This window comes from Amphimedon queenslandica, unplaced genomic scaffold (genome assembly GCF_000090795.2).
Source record: "Amphimedon queenslandica unplaced genomic scaffold, v1.1 AMPQUscaffold_13124, whole genome shotgun sequence".
NCBI lineage: Eukaryota > Metazoa > Porifera > Demospongiae > Haplosclerida > Niphatidae > Amphimedon > Amphimedon queenslandica.
Genome location: NW_003546640.1, coordinates 31,287 through 49,948, shown reverse-complemented (window position 1 = coordinate 49,948; position 18,662 = coordinate 31,287). Strand labels below are relative to the sequence as shown.

General features: G+C 34.2%; 1 protein-coding gene across 3 annotated transcripts in view; it reads left to right on the top strand.

The window, feature by feature from the left end:
• The window catches only part of LOC100635578 (dynein heavy chain 5, axonemal-like), a 78,217-nt gene that overhangs the window by 37,715 nt on the left and 21,840 nt on the right, over nt 1-18,662 (top strand). For all 3 annotated transcript variants that reach the window (XR_002186304.1, XM_020001001.1, XM_020001002.1), the window contains 17 exons: nt 78-142; nt 1,522-1,591; nt 1,647-1,792; nt 3,153-3,233; nt 6,695-6,761; nt 6,954-7,068; nt 7,124-7,231; nt 8,378-8,469; nt 8,527-8,664; nt 8,728-8,802; nt 8,852-9,016; nt 10,369-10,811; nt 10,991-11,201; nt 11,607-11,854; nt 14,129-14,548; nt 14,595-14,761; nt 17,685-17,911. Coding sequence is in view for 2 of the 3 variants with exons in the window: in XM_020001001.1 (XP_019856560.1) it covers nt 78-142; nt 1,522-1,591; nt 1,647-1,792; nt 3,153-3,233; nt 6,695-6,761; nt 6,954-7,068; nt 7,124-7,231; nt 8,378-8,469; nt 8,527-8,664; nt 8,728-8,802; nt 8,852-9,016; nt 10,369-10,811; nt 10,991-11,201; nt 11,607-11,854; nt 14,129-14,548; nt 14,595-14,761; nt 17,685-17,911 (2,838 nt within the window). In the remaining variant the exon portion in view is untranslated. The remainder of the gene's footprint in view (nt 1-77; nt 143-1,521; nt 1,592-1,646; nt 1,793-3,152; nt 3,234-6,694; nt 6,762-6,953; nt 7,069-7,123; nt 7,232-8,377; nt 8,470-8,526; nt 8,665-8,727; nt 8,803-8,851; nt 9,017-10,368; nt 10,812-10,990; nt 11,202-11,606; nt 11,855-14,128; nt 14,549-14,594; nt 14,762-17,684; nt 17,912-18,662) is intronic.

Here is an 18,662-nt window from a genome sequence, read left to right as displayed (position 1 = left end):
TTATTACTATTATTGTTATCATCATCATTATTATTATTATTATTATTATTATTATTATTATCTTTTTTTTATTGTAGTGTCTGCAAAGGCTGTTTGAATCGTCAGTTGACAATGTTTCACATTTCATACTTAATAAATTAGAGTAAGAGAATGTTTGTGTGTGACTAAATAGTGTACATGTACAAGTACAAACAAAAAATTTAAAGAAACAAGATTGAGTAGGATTCCGATCGACCAACAAAAACACGAAATGAAAATCCTACTCTCATGACGCAAATTCTGCTCTACATTGTACTTTTAATGTTATTATTTAAAAGTTACGGATCACCTTGCAATGTAAAGTAGAATTTGCGTCACGAGAGTAGGATTTTCATTTTGTATTTTTGTTGGTCGTTCAGAATCCTACTCAATCTTGTTTTTTTAAATTTTTGTGTTCTTGTTTGTGTTGTTTTTTAATAATATTTATAACATTTCTTCAGTTACAATTGTGATACTTTCTGATTTTACGCAAACAATAAGTTTCTTTATTATTGTCATTGTTATGATTTTACAGCATTTATGAGGGACAGGACTGATTGAATTGAATAGATATGGTGAAGGAATATCTACTATACTGATGACAAGTGAAATGAATACTATAGTCTTGATGTGAATCCTTGTTCAAGAAGCTCTATCTTCCCAGCAATCCTGTAGCTATTCCTGCAGGTTCTTCCTGTTGTCCAGTTCATATTATCATTAGTATTATAATATTAATTAGTTGTTTTGTGTTTTTGAAATAAAATAATTCATTACACACTTGATATATGCAAGATTAATACCTTTTCTTAGCTGGAAACCTCCACTAAGTATTGTAATTTGATTCCAAGCATAGCTAGCTTATGACTATGTAAAAAATTACTTCGCTGTTCCCAGTTCTGAGATCTGAGCATGCGTGACCATGCTCAAATTTTGGATCCACATGCTTCTTTATTTAATGAACAAAATGGCGACATGAGGTGAGCTGGTGCGATTCAACAGTCACAGTATCACTTCTTCCTTTTTTTGGAGAATGATTCTAGGGGACAAGGACCTGCGCATACCCTGTTGGAGTAGAATGGTGTAAGAATTAGCCTTCTATTATGAGCCAAGATCGAGATAAAGACCGACAATTGGATTGACAGGACTAACTTGATGATGATGATGATGATGATGATGAAGATGAAAAAAGGTGGCTGAACAAAACGGCCGGTTTGCCGATTTTTGACTTTTTGCTTAGACAAGGTTTAGAGCCAGGCTAGTTGTACCATTGGAGTCCTCTGGTCAAGGTAAGGTCCTCTAAGAAGTCTTGTAAGCATAGAGCTCATTTTCCCGGTATAGCAAGGCTGTAATAGTAGTGGCAGCCATTTTGTTTGGGGGTGAATGCTACTTAGTAAGGCTGTCGCGTTACTAATACAATAGCGGCTATGATACAATAAACATGTACAAGTGTATATTGGTAGTTTTGTATGTAGTATGAGGAAATATTTGTAATTTTTTGTTTAGTTATCAAGGTAGAGAAACTGAGGTTGGTTTATTTCAATCTTGTCTTGGTTATCTCTCATCACTACTCAATGTAAGTTAATTAACAATTAGTGGATTCTAATTTATTTACTAATTGCATGTAATAGGCATATACAGATACGGCTGAGGTGTTCAGTGAGTTACATGTTGAAAGGATATTTTTATTTTCTTTGATATGGAGTTTTGGAGGTGTACTATTGAGAGACAGTGAACGAGAGAAATTCAGTCAATTATTGAGGCAGCATACCACTAGGTACGTGTACAGTACATGTATGCAACATGTATAGTACGAGGTACATGTACTAGCTTGTACATGTATGTGTATCTGTTTGCATACATGTACATTATAACTTGAATTTTTTGTCATGTATAACAGAAATAATGAAATTTTATGAACAAAAAGTCATTTTAACATGAAATGAAGATTTTGGCAAATTTTTGACAACATCAAAACTAGATTTACAGCAGAGCTCAAGGCCAAGTTAATACACTTACCTTATTTAAATGCTTACAAAACAGTACTGTTACTAGTATGGTTTGAAGTTCAGATTTTTGTGTATACTTAATAGAGATGTTTATATAGTAACATTATAACATGATACGCTACATGAGCATAGCATTGTACAGTAGAAACTGTAAACTAACATTAAACTAACCCAAAATGTTCAAGTATTATGTATACAGTAAGTGCTACGGTACGTACATACATGTACTTAATACATATGGGTATGTTACAGTACGTAATTGCATATTAAAGTTAACTTGGCCCTAATCTCTGCTGTAGTTATGGTACCGTAGGTCGGGATATATTCGCGGCTGCTTATTTTCGCGATAATAAAAACTAATAAAAAGGTTCAATTAAATACCATGGAAACCAATTGATTGTTGCTATGACAATAAGACCACGTGTTTATACAATTACAGTGTTCAGCAGCTAATTATCTATTCTTTAGCAGCTTTAGCGGGAGCCATCCAGTTCTCCATCTACTATCTATCTTGTATGGACCACTACCTTCGAGCTCTTTGCTACAAATCCTTGCCGCTCCACTTGCTGCACTGCACTGGTGATAATTAACCACGCCCAAGTTAATAAATGGGTGGGGAGTCCCAAGAATGCGCCATGATACGGCGAGGCAGAGTGAGGAGAGTAGCTCTGGTTAAAACAGCTCCAAAGAGACCCAAGATTAGTAAAACAAGAAGAACAACAACCCAAGAACACTGCAACAGAGTCCTTTGCTCTTAATATCGCGGCCTTTTCAATTAAAATTGCATCTGGTAACCATGGTAATTGCTGAGCGCGGGAAAAAAATCGCGAAAATAAGCAGCCGCGAATATATCCCGACCTACGGTATTACCGGTTGAATTCAATTGAGCTTAAGTACATATATGTACATGTACATGTAACTTGTTTAAACACAAACAATTTTTTAGATCCAAAGTTGACACATACACTGTACATACATGTACACATGTATTTTTAAGCACATGTGCGTGTACATGTATGATTTTTTACATAACGAAATGTACATGTACTTGTACTGTACATAATATACATATTATACATGTACATGTACATGAGTGTATAATGTATGTACATGTATATTTATTCATAGTTTACCAGATGATGATACAGAGTATTCAGTGTTTGATTACTATGTTGATGAGTCAGGAGAGTGGGATGTGTGGCAGAGCAAGTAAGTACATGCATGTAGTCTCACTCCGCCCCTTTGCTACTTTGCAGAGGTAGCGAATGGGTATGGCATGACTAGTAAGTACACAATGATGTACATGTACACATAGTTTATCTACATGTACACGTACGTGTATAACTTACTCATATGCTATATTACTGTAAGATCAAAGGCACTACCTGGTGGTATATTATGTATATACAGTGGAACCTCTGTATCATGGTCACCATTGGGAACTGGTCCTTTGGCTGTTATAGAGGGGTGGTCTTTATTGAGGGGTTTCAGTTTAAAGTGTATAACTTAAGGGATATTTAACTGTGTTGCCTTCTTAAGAAGGCAACACAGTTAAATCAAGATACTTAATTAAGTATCTTGATTCATTCCTCAGGTCAATAACAAGTACAAAGATTCTGCAGGTAGTATGTAAGAGGTAGCAGGAAAAATAAGCTAATTACTGCAAGAAGAAAGGGCATGATCAAGTTTTCAGCCATTTTATTTAGATGGGTGGGGCTACAGGTGACGTTTTATGATGAAAAAACATCCAGTCTAGGTGATGTGTGTGGCCACATGGCTGTTAAAGAGAAGTTTTTGTCAATGCTTTGTGCTGTGTGGGGGACGTTTTGAGTTCTCTGAATACGCAATAGAGAGGTGGTCATTCTTCAAGGGTTGCCTAAACAAGCAAGTGTAGTTTGTATTCGGACCTGGACATTTGGCCGTTATATGATAGACAGCCGTTATTTACAGGTGGTTGTTAACCGAGTTTTTACTGTACACCCTGCCCTTGATATACATTGCTGCGTTGTTTTGATGATATTCATAGTGGCACGTGGTGAAGAAATGGCCGTGGTACAGAAATGGAGATTAAGGTCAGAATCTTTTTTTCTTGGATGCAGCTCCTTTGCTCTGCTGGAGAAATGGTAAAATAACACCTTTTCCCCATTGAAGACAGTACAAAGTACATGTATGCCTCCATCATGGCGGCCAGAATAATTTTTTTATTTACCGTATCCAAATGAATATCATTAAAAAGTCTATGAATATCATGCATTTCATTTACCTAGATTTGTTGGATAAACATACCTATAATTGCTTCACTACCTCTCGTCGAAAGCTGGATTTTTATTACTACTTATTGAGGTTCTTTCTACCTTCTATATGCTTCTAAAGAAGCCTTTAGACAGTATCTTTATGTTCTTTTGCCCTTAAAAAGCTCATAACTTTGTTCCATTTGTAATCTGCCAATTTTAATGCCGTGGCCATGCACACTCATTTTATGTAAAGTATGTGGATGGTTGTTTGCTAAGACATATCAATTTTGTGACTGTGTTGCTCAAAACTTATAAGGTTTAAAACTTACGTGAATTTTAACGGGAATTTTACAGTTTAGGCTTCAAACACAAAAGTTTTGTATCATGAAAATTTATAGGGTGTGGTGTTGACCGTTATTAGCTATACCTTGAAGAAAAAAGACCAAGACCCTCTTGTGGGTCATGCTTTTATGATTGCCTGTATGATCTGTGAGTTCTCCCAAAGTGAAGCCATCTCAGAGTACATGTATATAGAGCTGCAAGCCACATTCTCAAATGCAATGGACCTGGACTGTTTGTGAAAGTTTTAATTGTGAATATCTCTCTTTCCACTCATTTGTAAAAGTTTTCAGCATTGAAAGTTTTGAACTACCTTAAGGAGATAATTATTAGCATGTACTTATTTTAGTGATTTTCATGGCACTGACATTTGGCTGGTACTTAATTTAGCGTTTTTGATCATTTGGTATTAATAACTACTAAACAATGTAAAACATTTGGGGCGAGCCTAAGCAAGCTATAGATTATGTGCTGTGATCTACATGTATGAGCAAGCAAAGCAATTGCACAAGTCTAAATACAGTATATCTTGTTGCATTAATCTTGCTCAAATGCTTCAAGCTTCATCACTGACTCTGCTCCAAAAATGTAAAGTTATCTAGGTTACAATTAGGAGCAGTCACTGAACAAAGAGATTGTCATCTGCTTTGTCTAAGTCTTTGGACAGCAGTTCAGTCTTATCTTGCTTACCGTTTGCTGCAAATAAGCTCAGAGTTGCTGTCAGCTGCCATTTTATTCATTGTGACCACACCCGCTTTCAATGAAGTAGAGTCTAATTAAAGTTAGCGTGGACTTAAATTAGCGATTTTTTAAAAATCGCTTAAATTTGCTAAATTAAATGCCCGCAAACAATTGTCTCCTTAAGGTATATGTTATTTCTCTAATGCAGCATGTATAGAAGAAATGTACTGTATAGCTAGAAAATTTGGTGGAGTAAACTGTTGGCAAATTCGGTGAATTGGGGTCCATTCGTGAAATTTTTAGTCTCCGATTTGATATGGTTCCATAAAAGCATGCACAGACGTAAAATTTTGCCAAAATTTTAACCTCCAAACCTCTTTTAGAGCCAATTCGCCGAATTGTAACAATTCGAATTTTTTTTAGCTATATGGTAAATGTAGATGTACAAATGTACTGTATGGAATTGGGGATATGTTTGTGACTTTTAATTTTTGTGATTTTATCCTGCACTCGTTTACCATGAGTACCATATGCAATTTTAAATCAAAAGCTGTGATATTAATGGCAAAGCACTATATGCTGCAGTGTTTTTTTGTTCTTTTTTTGTACTAATTTTTGGTGTCTTTGAGTTGCTTTAACCAGAGCTACTTTCCTCACTTTGTCTCTGTCTTGAAAGTCTCCACCCATTTAGATGTATGTTACATGTTGTTGTAATTGACTTGGTTGTGATATATCAACATTTTCAATACTCTTGTTAGTCCTTTTTTGCCAGTGTGATTGAAAAACTGGTACATTAAGTTTTGTAAATTTGCAACTAACACAAATTTGAACAATATCATAGTACATGTATATTGCAAAACATCAATTGTATCAGTATTTTTTTCACTCACAAAAATATTAAAATGTTGAAATAGTTATTAAAATCACAAAAATCAACATTGGTTTGAATACACTCTTCCTTTGAATATCATTGATGAGTAGTCATTTTTTGATGACACCTGCTGTACATGTACTGTAATCAAATGACGGTCATTGGCCTGGCAAATGATACTTGTTTTATTGGGTCACATGAGCTACTTTTCTATCCTGGTTCACAGTCTAATATCTATCACTATTCTTTGCTTGCTATATGCTTAACTGTAATCATTTTACTTTTTTACATGTAGTACTAGGCATGCCATTTGTGAACTTTTATTAAGAATTAAGTTTTGCAAATTGTTTTGTACATTGTAGTAGCTATTAGTGAGGTTGAATATTCACATTTTGCAAAATAGTGAAATACATGTACATGTGCACATGGACAAATAAAAATTCTGGGTGTTTATTTTGAGAAAAAACCATGAAAAAATTTCAAAATTGTATCCTTTTATGGAGTTATGTACAGGGTATTGTTTTATTGCATATACTTTGTAACAGGTTACCAGAGGAAAGGTGTCAAGGAGTTGATCTGTTAGGAAGAGTTTATGTAGAAACACCAACCACTGTAAGTTAGTTGTTATACATGTTGATAGTTTTCAATGTATTCTGTTGTTATTTTTCTTCCCTATCTGTATGTCAAACCTACATGTATCCTACATTTGTATTTTTGTCAATATGTAATAATTTTTCTTTTGTTAATAAGTTTTAATTGTTATTGTTATTGTTATTGATTATCAATTAATTATTAATGTTTTAGGTACGTATTGAGATGTTATTGGAATTGTCATTGACTGCAAAGAAACATGTACTATTAATTGGGCCTCATGCTAGTGGAAAAACTGTCATACTAGACCACTTTTTGTCTGCTAGAGGTAATAAAAGTAAAAGCAAAATTGTTATTATTTATTATTCTTATTTAATGTGTAGCTTTGCATTTTTTTAAAACTGAATCCGTTAAAAGATTTGTTAGTAATGGTAATACTGATTCTAGTGATCTTCAACAATTTATGAAAATTAATTTACACCATAGACAAGGTAAGTATCTGACAAGGCTTTTAGCAATATTTTATGGTACGTGTGATTTTTTATTGGACAATGGCACATTAGCATAGCCGTTAAAGTTGTTGTGAAGTACATGTAATTGCTACTGAGCATTTTTGATGTACATGTACATGTTACTAGATGATGCATCATTTACAAGTATATTTAAAGCATCTTCAAATTTTTTAGGTAAGAAAGAACAAGCGTAACAGTGTAAAAATATTCCTATAATTGTTTTCACCCCCTTGCAAGTACAGCTGGGTTCTTATTAACATTTATGAAGGTTCTCTCTACCTTCTAATGCTTCCAGAAAAGACTTTAGACAGTATGTCTATGTTCTTTCGCTGTTAGAAAGCTCATAACTTTGTCCCATGAGCAAGCTGCCATTTTTGTTTCTGTGACCACACCCACTTACGTAACATGGGCGGGTGGTTACTAAGGCTTGTTATTTCTCCAATACAACGCGTATAGAAGAAATGTAAGTGTGGACATACAAATAAATATATAAATAAATATAATAGATAGCGCGACGGTGAAATCCATTATAGGACGACCTGGGGGCGTAGCCTCCAGGTCGTAAAAAGTTGGTATAGAAGTGACTGTGGTGCTAGTGATTTCAAACATATTAGATAAAATACATTAGATAAAAATGCTGTATGGAATTAAGATTATACAGACCTTACGTGTACATTGTGTCATAGCCTTTTATCAATTGTTGTTGCTTGTAAATGTAAATGGTTTACTTATGTACATGTATATATGCATGTACATTTATCAGACAAGTAGTTTCATACAATGCATGTACGTGTGTACATGTATATATGCATATACATTTATCAGACAAGTAGTTTCATACAATGCATGTATGTGTATAGTATGTGTATTTTTGTGGTGACTGAGTGGCTATAATTTGCATTATATGCAACAAGTCTAATCATTCAGTAAATAATTTGCTGTTTTCATGAAATTTTTTTGTTAATATAAATGTAGCGTAACTGGTACATGTACACGTCATATACTCTACCCTATGTACATTGCACTTGTATGCGTGTGTTCTTACAGCCAAAATAATTTGTGGTTTATGCTACAAATATTGTACATGCATGACACATGTCATTATTTATTTGTTATTAATATTAGGATATACATATGGTCCATCAGATGGGCGTGGTCTTCATGTTTTATTAGATGATCTTCATTTACCAGATAATAATAATATTTCATTTTATGAGGTGCAGCGAAATACTTTTGTGTACTACATTAATTTGTGATATTTTTATTATAAATAGTATTTGAGAGAGTTAATTGATGATCAAGGCATGTATAATTTGGTTAAGTCAAATCAGTATGTAACAATTGAGGATGTACTGTTTTTTGGATCACTGTCTAGTGATAATGGGCCATACATTTTAAATCCAAGGCTTAAAGTATGTAATACCTACATGTTTGTTAGCTCAATGCACATTAATTTTTGAAATTTTTTTTCTCAGAGGCACTTTATTACAATACCTATTGATGAATTACATGACTCTGATTTATCTGAAATTGTTCCATTAGCATTAACAGTAAGTTAATTACCGTTACGTGTACTACACATTTATTATTTATTATTAGAATTTCACTTCTTTAATGACCTCGGTATCAAGTGATTTGTTTCAGTCTTTATCTGATGCATCGAGAGCACTATACAAGTGTGTTAGCACTGTATTTAAGAAGTCTGACACTCCTGGAAGACAACATTATTTCTTTTCTCTTAACTCACTTGAATCAGCACTACCAGTAAGTATCATTAATGCTGTTCTAAAATTAATGTTAAAACAGTGTTAAATGTACATGTATTAGTTATAACACAGTAGAGAGTGCTGTATGACCAATAATGTCATGAGGGATGGAGTTGAGACAGCTTTACTGCATGAGGGCACTCTATACTAGTCTGGTGCAGGGGTCTGGCTGTGCCAGACTACTCTTTACTGTGTTACTTTATGTGGGCTTTTGTAAAATAGTCTCCTGGAGGAGTTTTCTTTATAGTCTTTGATGTGTGATTGATGTTTAGAGAAAGGTAACACAGGCACTTATGAGCAAGGCTGTGTCTAGCAAGACAATTTATGCCATGTCACAAAACTTGATTGCTCAATGATCAATACGAGGCACCTATTGTGCATGGCCTCACTGCAATAGCTGTTTCATTATCAACATTAAAAGAACTTTGGCATGAAGAGAGTCTGCTGCAACATATGCATGTAGCTTCAGTTGCACTTGCCTTTGAATGCCTGCAGAAGTAGCAGCACCCACATGGCAAGCAGCTCCAGCTCCTCCCACGCGTGTAATTGAAAGGTGTGGCATATTACATCATCAACTGCATTGATGGCCAAGTGAGAAAGAAGCTTAACTTTTTCTTTACTAATCAACAATACATGTATATTACAAACTTGCTGACACAAAGTTGTTTCCTTTATATATTTGCGTTAGTTTTGACACTTTAGTACCATGAGCCTAGTAGGTTGTGGCTCCAGCGCTTCAAAAACTAGAACCAGGGCAACTATAACTCTTCATCAGGTAAGATTTAAAGAATTCAGTTCATATTTTTTCAAAGGCCATGTTCTAACGTACTGGAAAATGTTGCCAGCTATTTCTAGAGTGCCAACACAACAGAATCAGACTCAAATACTCAATTTTCTTACTTTGAAGCTTCTTGTACCTAGTGCTTATATTTGAGCAACACAAAACAGTTAAGGAAGACTTTTCTAGGCCAAAAAGAAAGTTCTAGGAGCTTGGAACACGCTGTGCTGAAGTTATAGTTTATTGAAAATAAAATTTGCTTGTACTGAATGAATGAATGATAGACAGACACAACAAGTACCTACACCTGGCGTAGGCGAGGGATATAATATCAACATAATGTGATCAAAATTGTATTAGATATGCACATGTACATGTACATACATGTATATAGAATGAGCTTTGTTTTAATGTTAATTTGCTTGTGATGCTTTAGTAGGTGAAAGCATGATGAATACACTGAATTTTAAGAATTATGTGACAAAGTTTTTAGAATGGTTGCAGCATCAGTTTGACACTTTATTGCAATTATTCAAGTGATTTGTGCTGTAACTTGTGACTATCTTTTTTAGGGCTTAGGATACTTGCCAAATTTATCTAACAATCAAGAGTTTGCTCATCTGTGGTCAAGTGAAATGAACAGAGTTTTTGGTCTCTCAATATGTCGTGAAGAAGACAAGAAATGGCTCCATGACACCATATCTGCCATTAGTATCAAATCATTTAAAATTGATGGAGAAAACTTGGTTGTTGATTCTCCAGTTTTATTTAGCAGTATAGCACCACATTCATCAGCTCAAAATAATTTATCTAATAAAATAACTCCATCACTTAATACAATGCCATCAGTTACATTATATTGTATTGATAAATGGAAGAGCATTGAAGAAACAATACATTATTATATTACAAGATATCAAGAGGAAGGATTGTCAACTGTGCCTATTAAATTAGAACTCTCTGATGATAATTTACATGTTATTGCATCATTGCACAGAGCAATAAAGCAAACCAGGTGCATACTTTTTTACTGTATGTCAGTCATACTCTAAGTCTAAGTACACTGTACATGTACATTTATATGTATTGTATATTTACTGATGTCACTTTCTCATTTTTAATCTTTTGTGTTTTGCTTGTCTTAGTGCTTTTTTTCTCACCTTAGTGCTCTCCTTTTTTTCTCTCCCACTATAGAGGTAATTGTATATTGGTTGGATCATTAGGACAACCTATACTTTCATTAGCTAAACTGGTGTTGTATATTTCTGATTATGACATTCATGTTTTACCTGATAATAATGATGGAGGTGGTGTTGGTAATGAATCATATTCTATTAATGATATCGTAAAGTCATTGTTTCGTTTGGCTGGCCTTGAAGGAAAACAAGTTGCACTCATTATAGAGGTAATACACACATGTACAGTACATGCGTACATGTAATACATAGGTGAAGTGGTGTGACTAGCAGGATAAGTCTTCTTAAAATACTTAAACAAGCTAGCAGTAGAAATTTTTTTAAATGCATGTGCTGTTCTAAACTGAAGGTGTGGCTTCTGGTTTGCAAGGCACCACCTATTTATATAATAGTAAATTTTTGGAAATAAAAATTTCACACATTTTGCCAATTCGCAAAAATTGCAAAATTTATTATCTATGAAATAATAATATGTGCTGTATGGTAGTATATGTAGTTTTATTGACATCAGTTTTCTGGTACATGTACATTATGGCTGCATTTGTATATATTCATCACCATTTACATAATTTTGTGTGATTTCATGTACTAATATATCTCATTTTCTCCCATAGGAGTGTCACTTACAGTCTCCTACAGTATTGAGTATATTAAATAGCTACATGTCATCCAGTGAGATACCTACATTATTTACTGCTGGAGAGATGTCTGGACTAATACAGGCACTACTTCCATCAATTAAAAGAGACTTTCCAAGTGAAATGATAGATCCTGAACAATACTTCACTGCTCGTGTTTGTCAGAATTTAAGGATTATAGTCTGTGTTACACCACATTGTAATATACTTACTGATAAAGCACAGTGAGTATGGTGGGAGAGAAAAGAGAGAAGTATTGAATGCAATTATGTGCAAATACTTGTAGTCATGTACAAATACCAATGTACATACATGTGTTGTGGGCAATATTGAGAATTTGATACCACCACAATACCCCAGGTCAGGATGTAATGACAGCTGCAATTATTTGCTTTAATAAAAATTCAATTTAAAACTTGGAAACAGTTAGAGCCTTCCTATGAAAATAAGACCATGTGTTTAGTATTAGCTATTCATCTACTTCTTCGCAGCTTAGTTGAGCCATTTATCAGTATGAACTCTCTCTTTCTGTTTGATCTTCTTGTATGGAGCTCTACCTCATAGCCCTTGCTGCAACTTGTTGCTTGTCCGTGTGCTGGCACAACCAAGTCTATAAACACTAACTCGATAGTCGATCCCATGATATGGCACAAGACAGGAGCTCTGAGAAGAACTGGTTAAGCAGCTCCAAAGAGACTAAGGGTTTGTAACACAAAGACAAAAACAAATCAAGAATACTGCAGCAAAGTGCTTTAATTGTTTCAATATTGAACCATTTTCAATTAGAATGGAATTTCTTTTTCATCGTTTTATTGGTTTTTTTTGACCACAAATAATTGCAGCCGTGAATATCATACTATCCCAACCTATAGTATATTATTTAAAAATGCTTCAGTATGACTAATAAAATTTCTGGTATTACTGCCATTTCTCCTGATATTTGAACCTCTAAATTCAGAAAATAAATATAATTTCAAATTTCCTACGATAATTCATTCTAAAAATTTGTTTTAATTATTATTGTTCCACGTGTTTCTAATTTCATCACTTACCTCTAAGTTCAATACAAGTGAAGGATACTCTGAATAGCCAGGTTAGCATATAGCTGGTTTTGTGTATTGACGAATCCCTCCATATTTGACAAAATAATTATTTGAAAAGCTTCAGAACTATTCTCCCTATACATTAAAAAAATTACAAATACATGTACAAAACTTGATGTGACAAATTTTTAGAGGAATTATGGTAATAACAACAATAATTATGTTAACTAATGTGTGCGTAATATAATTCTGAAGTGATATTCTGTTGTATGGATGGTAATGCATTCAATTGCAGGTCCTTTAGGTAGTTGTTTATTTACATTTCATGCTTTTTATGCATGCATGTACTTGCAGTAGTGTAACGATACCTAAAAATAAAACCTATTTTAATGTGCTGTTTTCCTTCAACTAAAATGGCACACTTGAAACTACTTAAATTATTGCAGTATAATTGAGAGGTCTAACCACTAATACCTGCTCTGTAACGTTGGTCAGGTCATTTGGTTCATTTATTTGTTCTTAATTGTGATGGTCTAATGGTCTTTATATTAACGGAAAGAGTTTGGTGGATAAAATTATAACTAAAACTTGAAGCATTGGAAGAATAAAACTAAAACTGAAACTAAAATGCAATTTTGAAGTGATGACAAGAACTAAAACTGAAATTATTACCATTGCATAACTAAAACTAAAACTGAAACTTAAAGAAATTGCAAACTAAAAATAAAATTATTTTGCCATACTAAAGCAACACTAACTTGCAGTTGCTATTACTACTATATAAGCATACATGTATGTCTGTGTAGTCAAATTAGTCAGCTGCAGGGTCTGTTTGTCACAAGCATAGAGGGTGAGGACCAATTTGTATTCCAAATTTGTCCTGAACTGTAAATTTTTTGTATTATGGAAATGAGTCACACTTTTATATTAAACTTTGCATTATCAGATTGCAGTAGTGCAAATGAGTCACAATGGCTTAAATTTTTATACTAACCTTTACTTTACCAGAAACTTTTGGCGTGCAGCTATAATAGAAGATGCTTGGGATTATATACATGTATGTTTTAAAAGAAGATCAGGCCAGAATTGTAGTTTTATTTTTTATCAATACTGTAATTCTAGTCTGGCTCAGCCTTTTGCAAGCAAACGAGCCCCACCCAACCATACAAGTTCAGAACAGATTTAGAGTATGGATTTATCTTGACCCTCCTTTTGTGGGAGGGTCAGTTACGTAAAATCAGTATTTTAACCACACATGATATTATTTCGATATGTTTTATGATGCTGCTTAAGTAAAATTGCCCAGTGTTATACATGTACATTTACATGTCATTGTCATGTATATTGTTATGCTTTTTATCTTCGTCATATACATGTACTCTGCTTCATGTATTCATGTACATGTACATGCATGTTCTTTTTCTCTGTGATTTTTCTTTCATCTTCTATTTTTAGTTATTATCAAGGTATGTTGCAGCAGTCACACATTATATGGATGGATGAGTGTAACATACAAACAATAAGACGTCAAACAGCATTCTTTCTAACGGACAGCCCCCTCTCAATGTGTATACCAGAGGAATATATGTCATTACTAATAGACAAAGTATCATTAATACATCATAATATGTTAATTAATACTGGATCAATGGACCAAACTGGACCATCGCTCCAATCAGCACCACTTGATATGGAGACCACCGAATCTTATTATTATTTATTAGAGAAGGTGAATATACTTCTTAGTAAAGGAGAAAGAGAGGTCCTACCCATACCATATGTTGGTCCTCTCTCCTTGAGGAATTTCCTTGAGTGTCTTTGCAGAATGTACAAAGAGAAAAGCGAACTTGTTTTTAAGGAAGAAAATAATTTAAAGTAAGTGGATTCAATATTTAAATTCATTTTTTTTCTATTTTATTAGAAAAGCATTGAGTACATTAACAAATGTACGTGAATCAGTTGATGATATGCAGGCTACACTGGATATATTGAAACATAAACTCTGTACAACCAGTGCACAGTCAACTGAACTATTGAAACAAGTTACTACCAAATCTTGCCAACTAGAAAGAACCAAAGCACTATTAGGTACTAAAAATTGTTGATGAAATTAATAATTAAATACTAATGCTAATAAAGCTTTGCATATACTAGAAACAATTGCACTATTATTCTATGGCATAGAAAATTGTGATGACTGTATGCATTGATTGTTTTATTGTTGTTATTGAATAAGCAAAAGAACAATGACAAAAACACTAACAAATTATATAACAAACAAATAGAGACAGAAAAATATGTGACCATAATTGACAAAAGGTACCTTATGGCGGGTAGTGAAATTTGTCTTTATAGCCAGAAAAATCCAACTTCCTGAGCTTAATTTATCATAAAATTACTCCACAAGATGCAAAAAGTTACTATGTAACTTTTAGACACAAGGCTTGTCCAATAGAGCACTCACAGGAAGATATTTTTCATTTTATTGATGAATTTTAAAATCCGCCATAAGGTACCTTTTGTCAATTATGGTCACATATAATTGTTAGTAACTTCATTGTTATTATATAGGCGGTAGCCTATATGTAGGATTGAGGTTGATTTTTCAAGATGGTGCCCGTTTTTATGATTTTCAAACACTCATAACTCTTTTATCTTACGTTGTACAGCCTTATAAATGGCTTAAATGAGCTCTCCTTCACTGAGTGATTCTCCTAGTACCTTTAAAGTGGACTGCACTGTAGCGGGAGCATTTCTAGAGAATAGTCCCAAATTCAAATTTCTGCAAAATTCTTCAGACTTTTTCTTCTTCTTCTTCTTTCTTCTTCTTCTATCAACACGGAAATCTTTTAAGCCAGACAACCGCTCAAGTTGGCTTTTACATCGTTCCTTTGAGCTTCGGTCAAGGACTAGACATGTGGCTTCAAAAAGAAGCAAGGACAGAGAACAATGGAAGACAAATTCCAGCTGCAGCACCGTGTGGGTTTGTGGTTTGACGCCATTTTAATTTATGCGCACGTGATCAGCATAAATATGATTAACCTAACCACATAATTATAACAGAAAGTAATTTTATTGATTTAAGAAAAAAGAATGGAAACAAGTAAATAAAAACATTAAAAATGGAAAAGTAGTAGGATTAAATTGGAAAAAAGTAAAAAACAAGAGGGTACTTACAAAGTGGTGTGATAACAAATCCTACACCATTGCATGAAAGACATGGCTTCATAGTTATCATGTAGTAGCCTGTGTGGATAATTACAATGCTTTTGGGTAATATTCTTCATGCAGTGGTGTATGATTTGTTATCACACCACTTTGTAAGCACCCTCTTGTTTTTTACTTTTTTTCAATTTAATCCTACTACATGTACTTTTCCATTTTTAATTTTTTTATTTACTTGTTATTATTTATTATTATTATAAAACACAAAGAGACAAAAAGCACAATACAACAGAGTGCACAAGAAAAGAAAAGGACATCATTGTTCTTATTATTAACATTATTGTGAGAGGCAAGGGAGAGAGGGAGATGGAAAAGCCGAAAATACCAAAACAACGAAAGACAGCAACTGTAATGGAGAATCCCTTAAAGTGAACCGTCAATGTGGGATTAAAGAGAGGACTTCTGGGCAACCAAAAAGCAGCAATGCCTCTTCAGAAAGAGACTGAGAGGCGCTTGAAAAAAATGGGAGTAAGTGACAGATGGTTGTGACCAATACACCCACCTAACCGACGACCAATAGAACGGATAATAGGAACAGCTAAAATGCTCTAATTTCCTAAGACTTCAACAGCCATATCAGCATACAGGTGGTGGAGATACCCACAAATTATCCTAACTCCGCCATTCTTATTCGTAGCCAGCAGACTGGTCCCAAAATAATGATGCACAAGGCAACCTCACCCTTGAGTACTAGATTAGATATTGAGGCCAAGGCAGAATGCAAGTAAGAAAGATGTGCCTCTGAAAGCTCAGAATGTCCTTTAAATGCTGGGGTCTTAGCCCACCAGCAGACCCGCATGGGAAAGGATGTATAGCACCAGTTACTTCTACTTTACTTACACAAGCATGATATTTGGCTTGAGAAACAGTAGGAGGATTAAAATCACCAGGGAAGGGGGCATGCTAATTGTCACAAACAATACTAGAGTTGAAAGATGCAGTACATATGGCCCTGCTAAAGTCTTCTTTCTTCTGGCATTTTAACACTGCTTTTCTCAAGCAATCATGCAGAGCTTCATGTACATGTAGGAGGAGGACTGTCATGCTACCGAGGTCAAAACTGGCAGAGAAGAGAAAGAGGACCAGAATGTAAAGAAAACTGCTTGTTGAGTTGAGTAGTTAAGGATTACCAGTTTTTGTGTAGGATTGATGCCATGGAGCAAATGAAAGCATCTTATAACGATAAAGAATTAACATGGACCGCCTCTTCTACTTGAGAACTAAAGGAGGTGGCTGTCTGGCAGCAAGAGGCTTTTAGAAGATGGTTATTATTTGCAAGCTAGGCTGGAGAGGCACTGCATGGCCAGGAAGGTGAACCATCTCTTGGGGGACACCATGTGTTGAAGCATGTAACAATAAAAATACTGAGAAATGCCCCAACCATATAATAAGAGTCTGGACATTGATTGGAACAGGGCCATGAAACCTAAGAATGCCAAAGCAGAAACGACAGGAACCTGCATGTATGGCAAACAAGGCACTCTGCTTTTTGATCCACCATACCGTATACCGGTTTATTTTTATGGTAAAATATTTTCACAAATTTCACGGGTTTGTGATCATTCGCAAAAATATTTCACCACGGAAATTCTGCTCTCCATTGCCACGTTGTGCTGTCTGTAAGCAATTCTCAAAAACTTAATTCCTCAAAATCTTAGAAATTTGAGATTTGCGAAAATTTTCCACCGTGAAAATAAATCGGTATACGGTATCAGTTACTGCTATTTTATTTGTTATTATTATTACTATTATTATTATTGTTATTGGTATTATTCTTATTTTGCAGGTACAGGAGGCCCAGTGTTAAGTGCTATGAGAATGGTGTCAGAACAAAAAAGATTATTAACAGAAAACGAAGAAGACGATCAGGAGCTACTTGCAGTATTTTTTAATCAACTGCCAAATAAAAGTACAAGAATAGAAATGTTAATGGAGAGAGCAAAAGAGAAACTTAAGATAGCAGAGAGAGAGGAGAGAGAAACAAGAAAAGCCATGGCAAGAACTAAAGAGCAGGTCAGACAAAAATATAAACTAAAGCACACACGTGTACACATTTGTATTCATACAGACAGTACATGTATGTGCATGATTTTGTATGTGTGCATTATTCATACAGTGCTTGCAGTACTTTGTGGGTACATTTATAGTAGTGTTTTTTAAATGTATGTGCATTTGTTTCAGTATAAGGTAATCCAATGATTTGTGTGGGTTAAATGCATGTATGTGTACATGTACATTTACATGTACATGTATGCCTGAGGAATTACATTTAAATTCATGTATCACATACAAATAGTCTAGAGTAAAATATGCTGTACATATACATGTACATGTATGTGTATCATAATGTCAGCCTTTTGCATTATTAATACTACTGACACTACTACAACAAACAAGCGTAACAGTGTAAAGATATTCTTATAATTGTTTTCACCACCTTTCATGCGTAGCTGGGCACATATTAAAACTTATAGAGGTTCTCTCTACCTTCCAATGCTTCTAGAGAAGTCTTTAGAGAGTACCTCTATGTTCTCTCGGTGTTATCCTTTATGTAAACCCAGGAAAAAAATCTTACTAAGATCTTGAATAATCTGATCAGATGAGATAAGATGAGATAAGGTGAGATAAGAGTTAAGAACAACCTTATAAGATCTTATTTGGATTTAGTCTGATCGATCTTAGCTATCATATACAGGCATAGTCTTACCTAAGATCTTACAAGAATTATCTTATAATATCACTGATCAGATTTAAAGGCTGGATC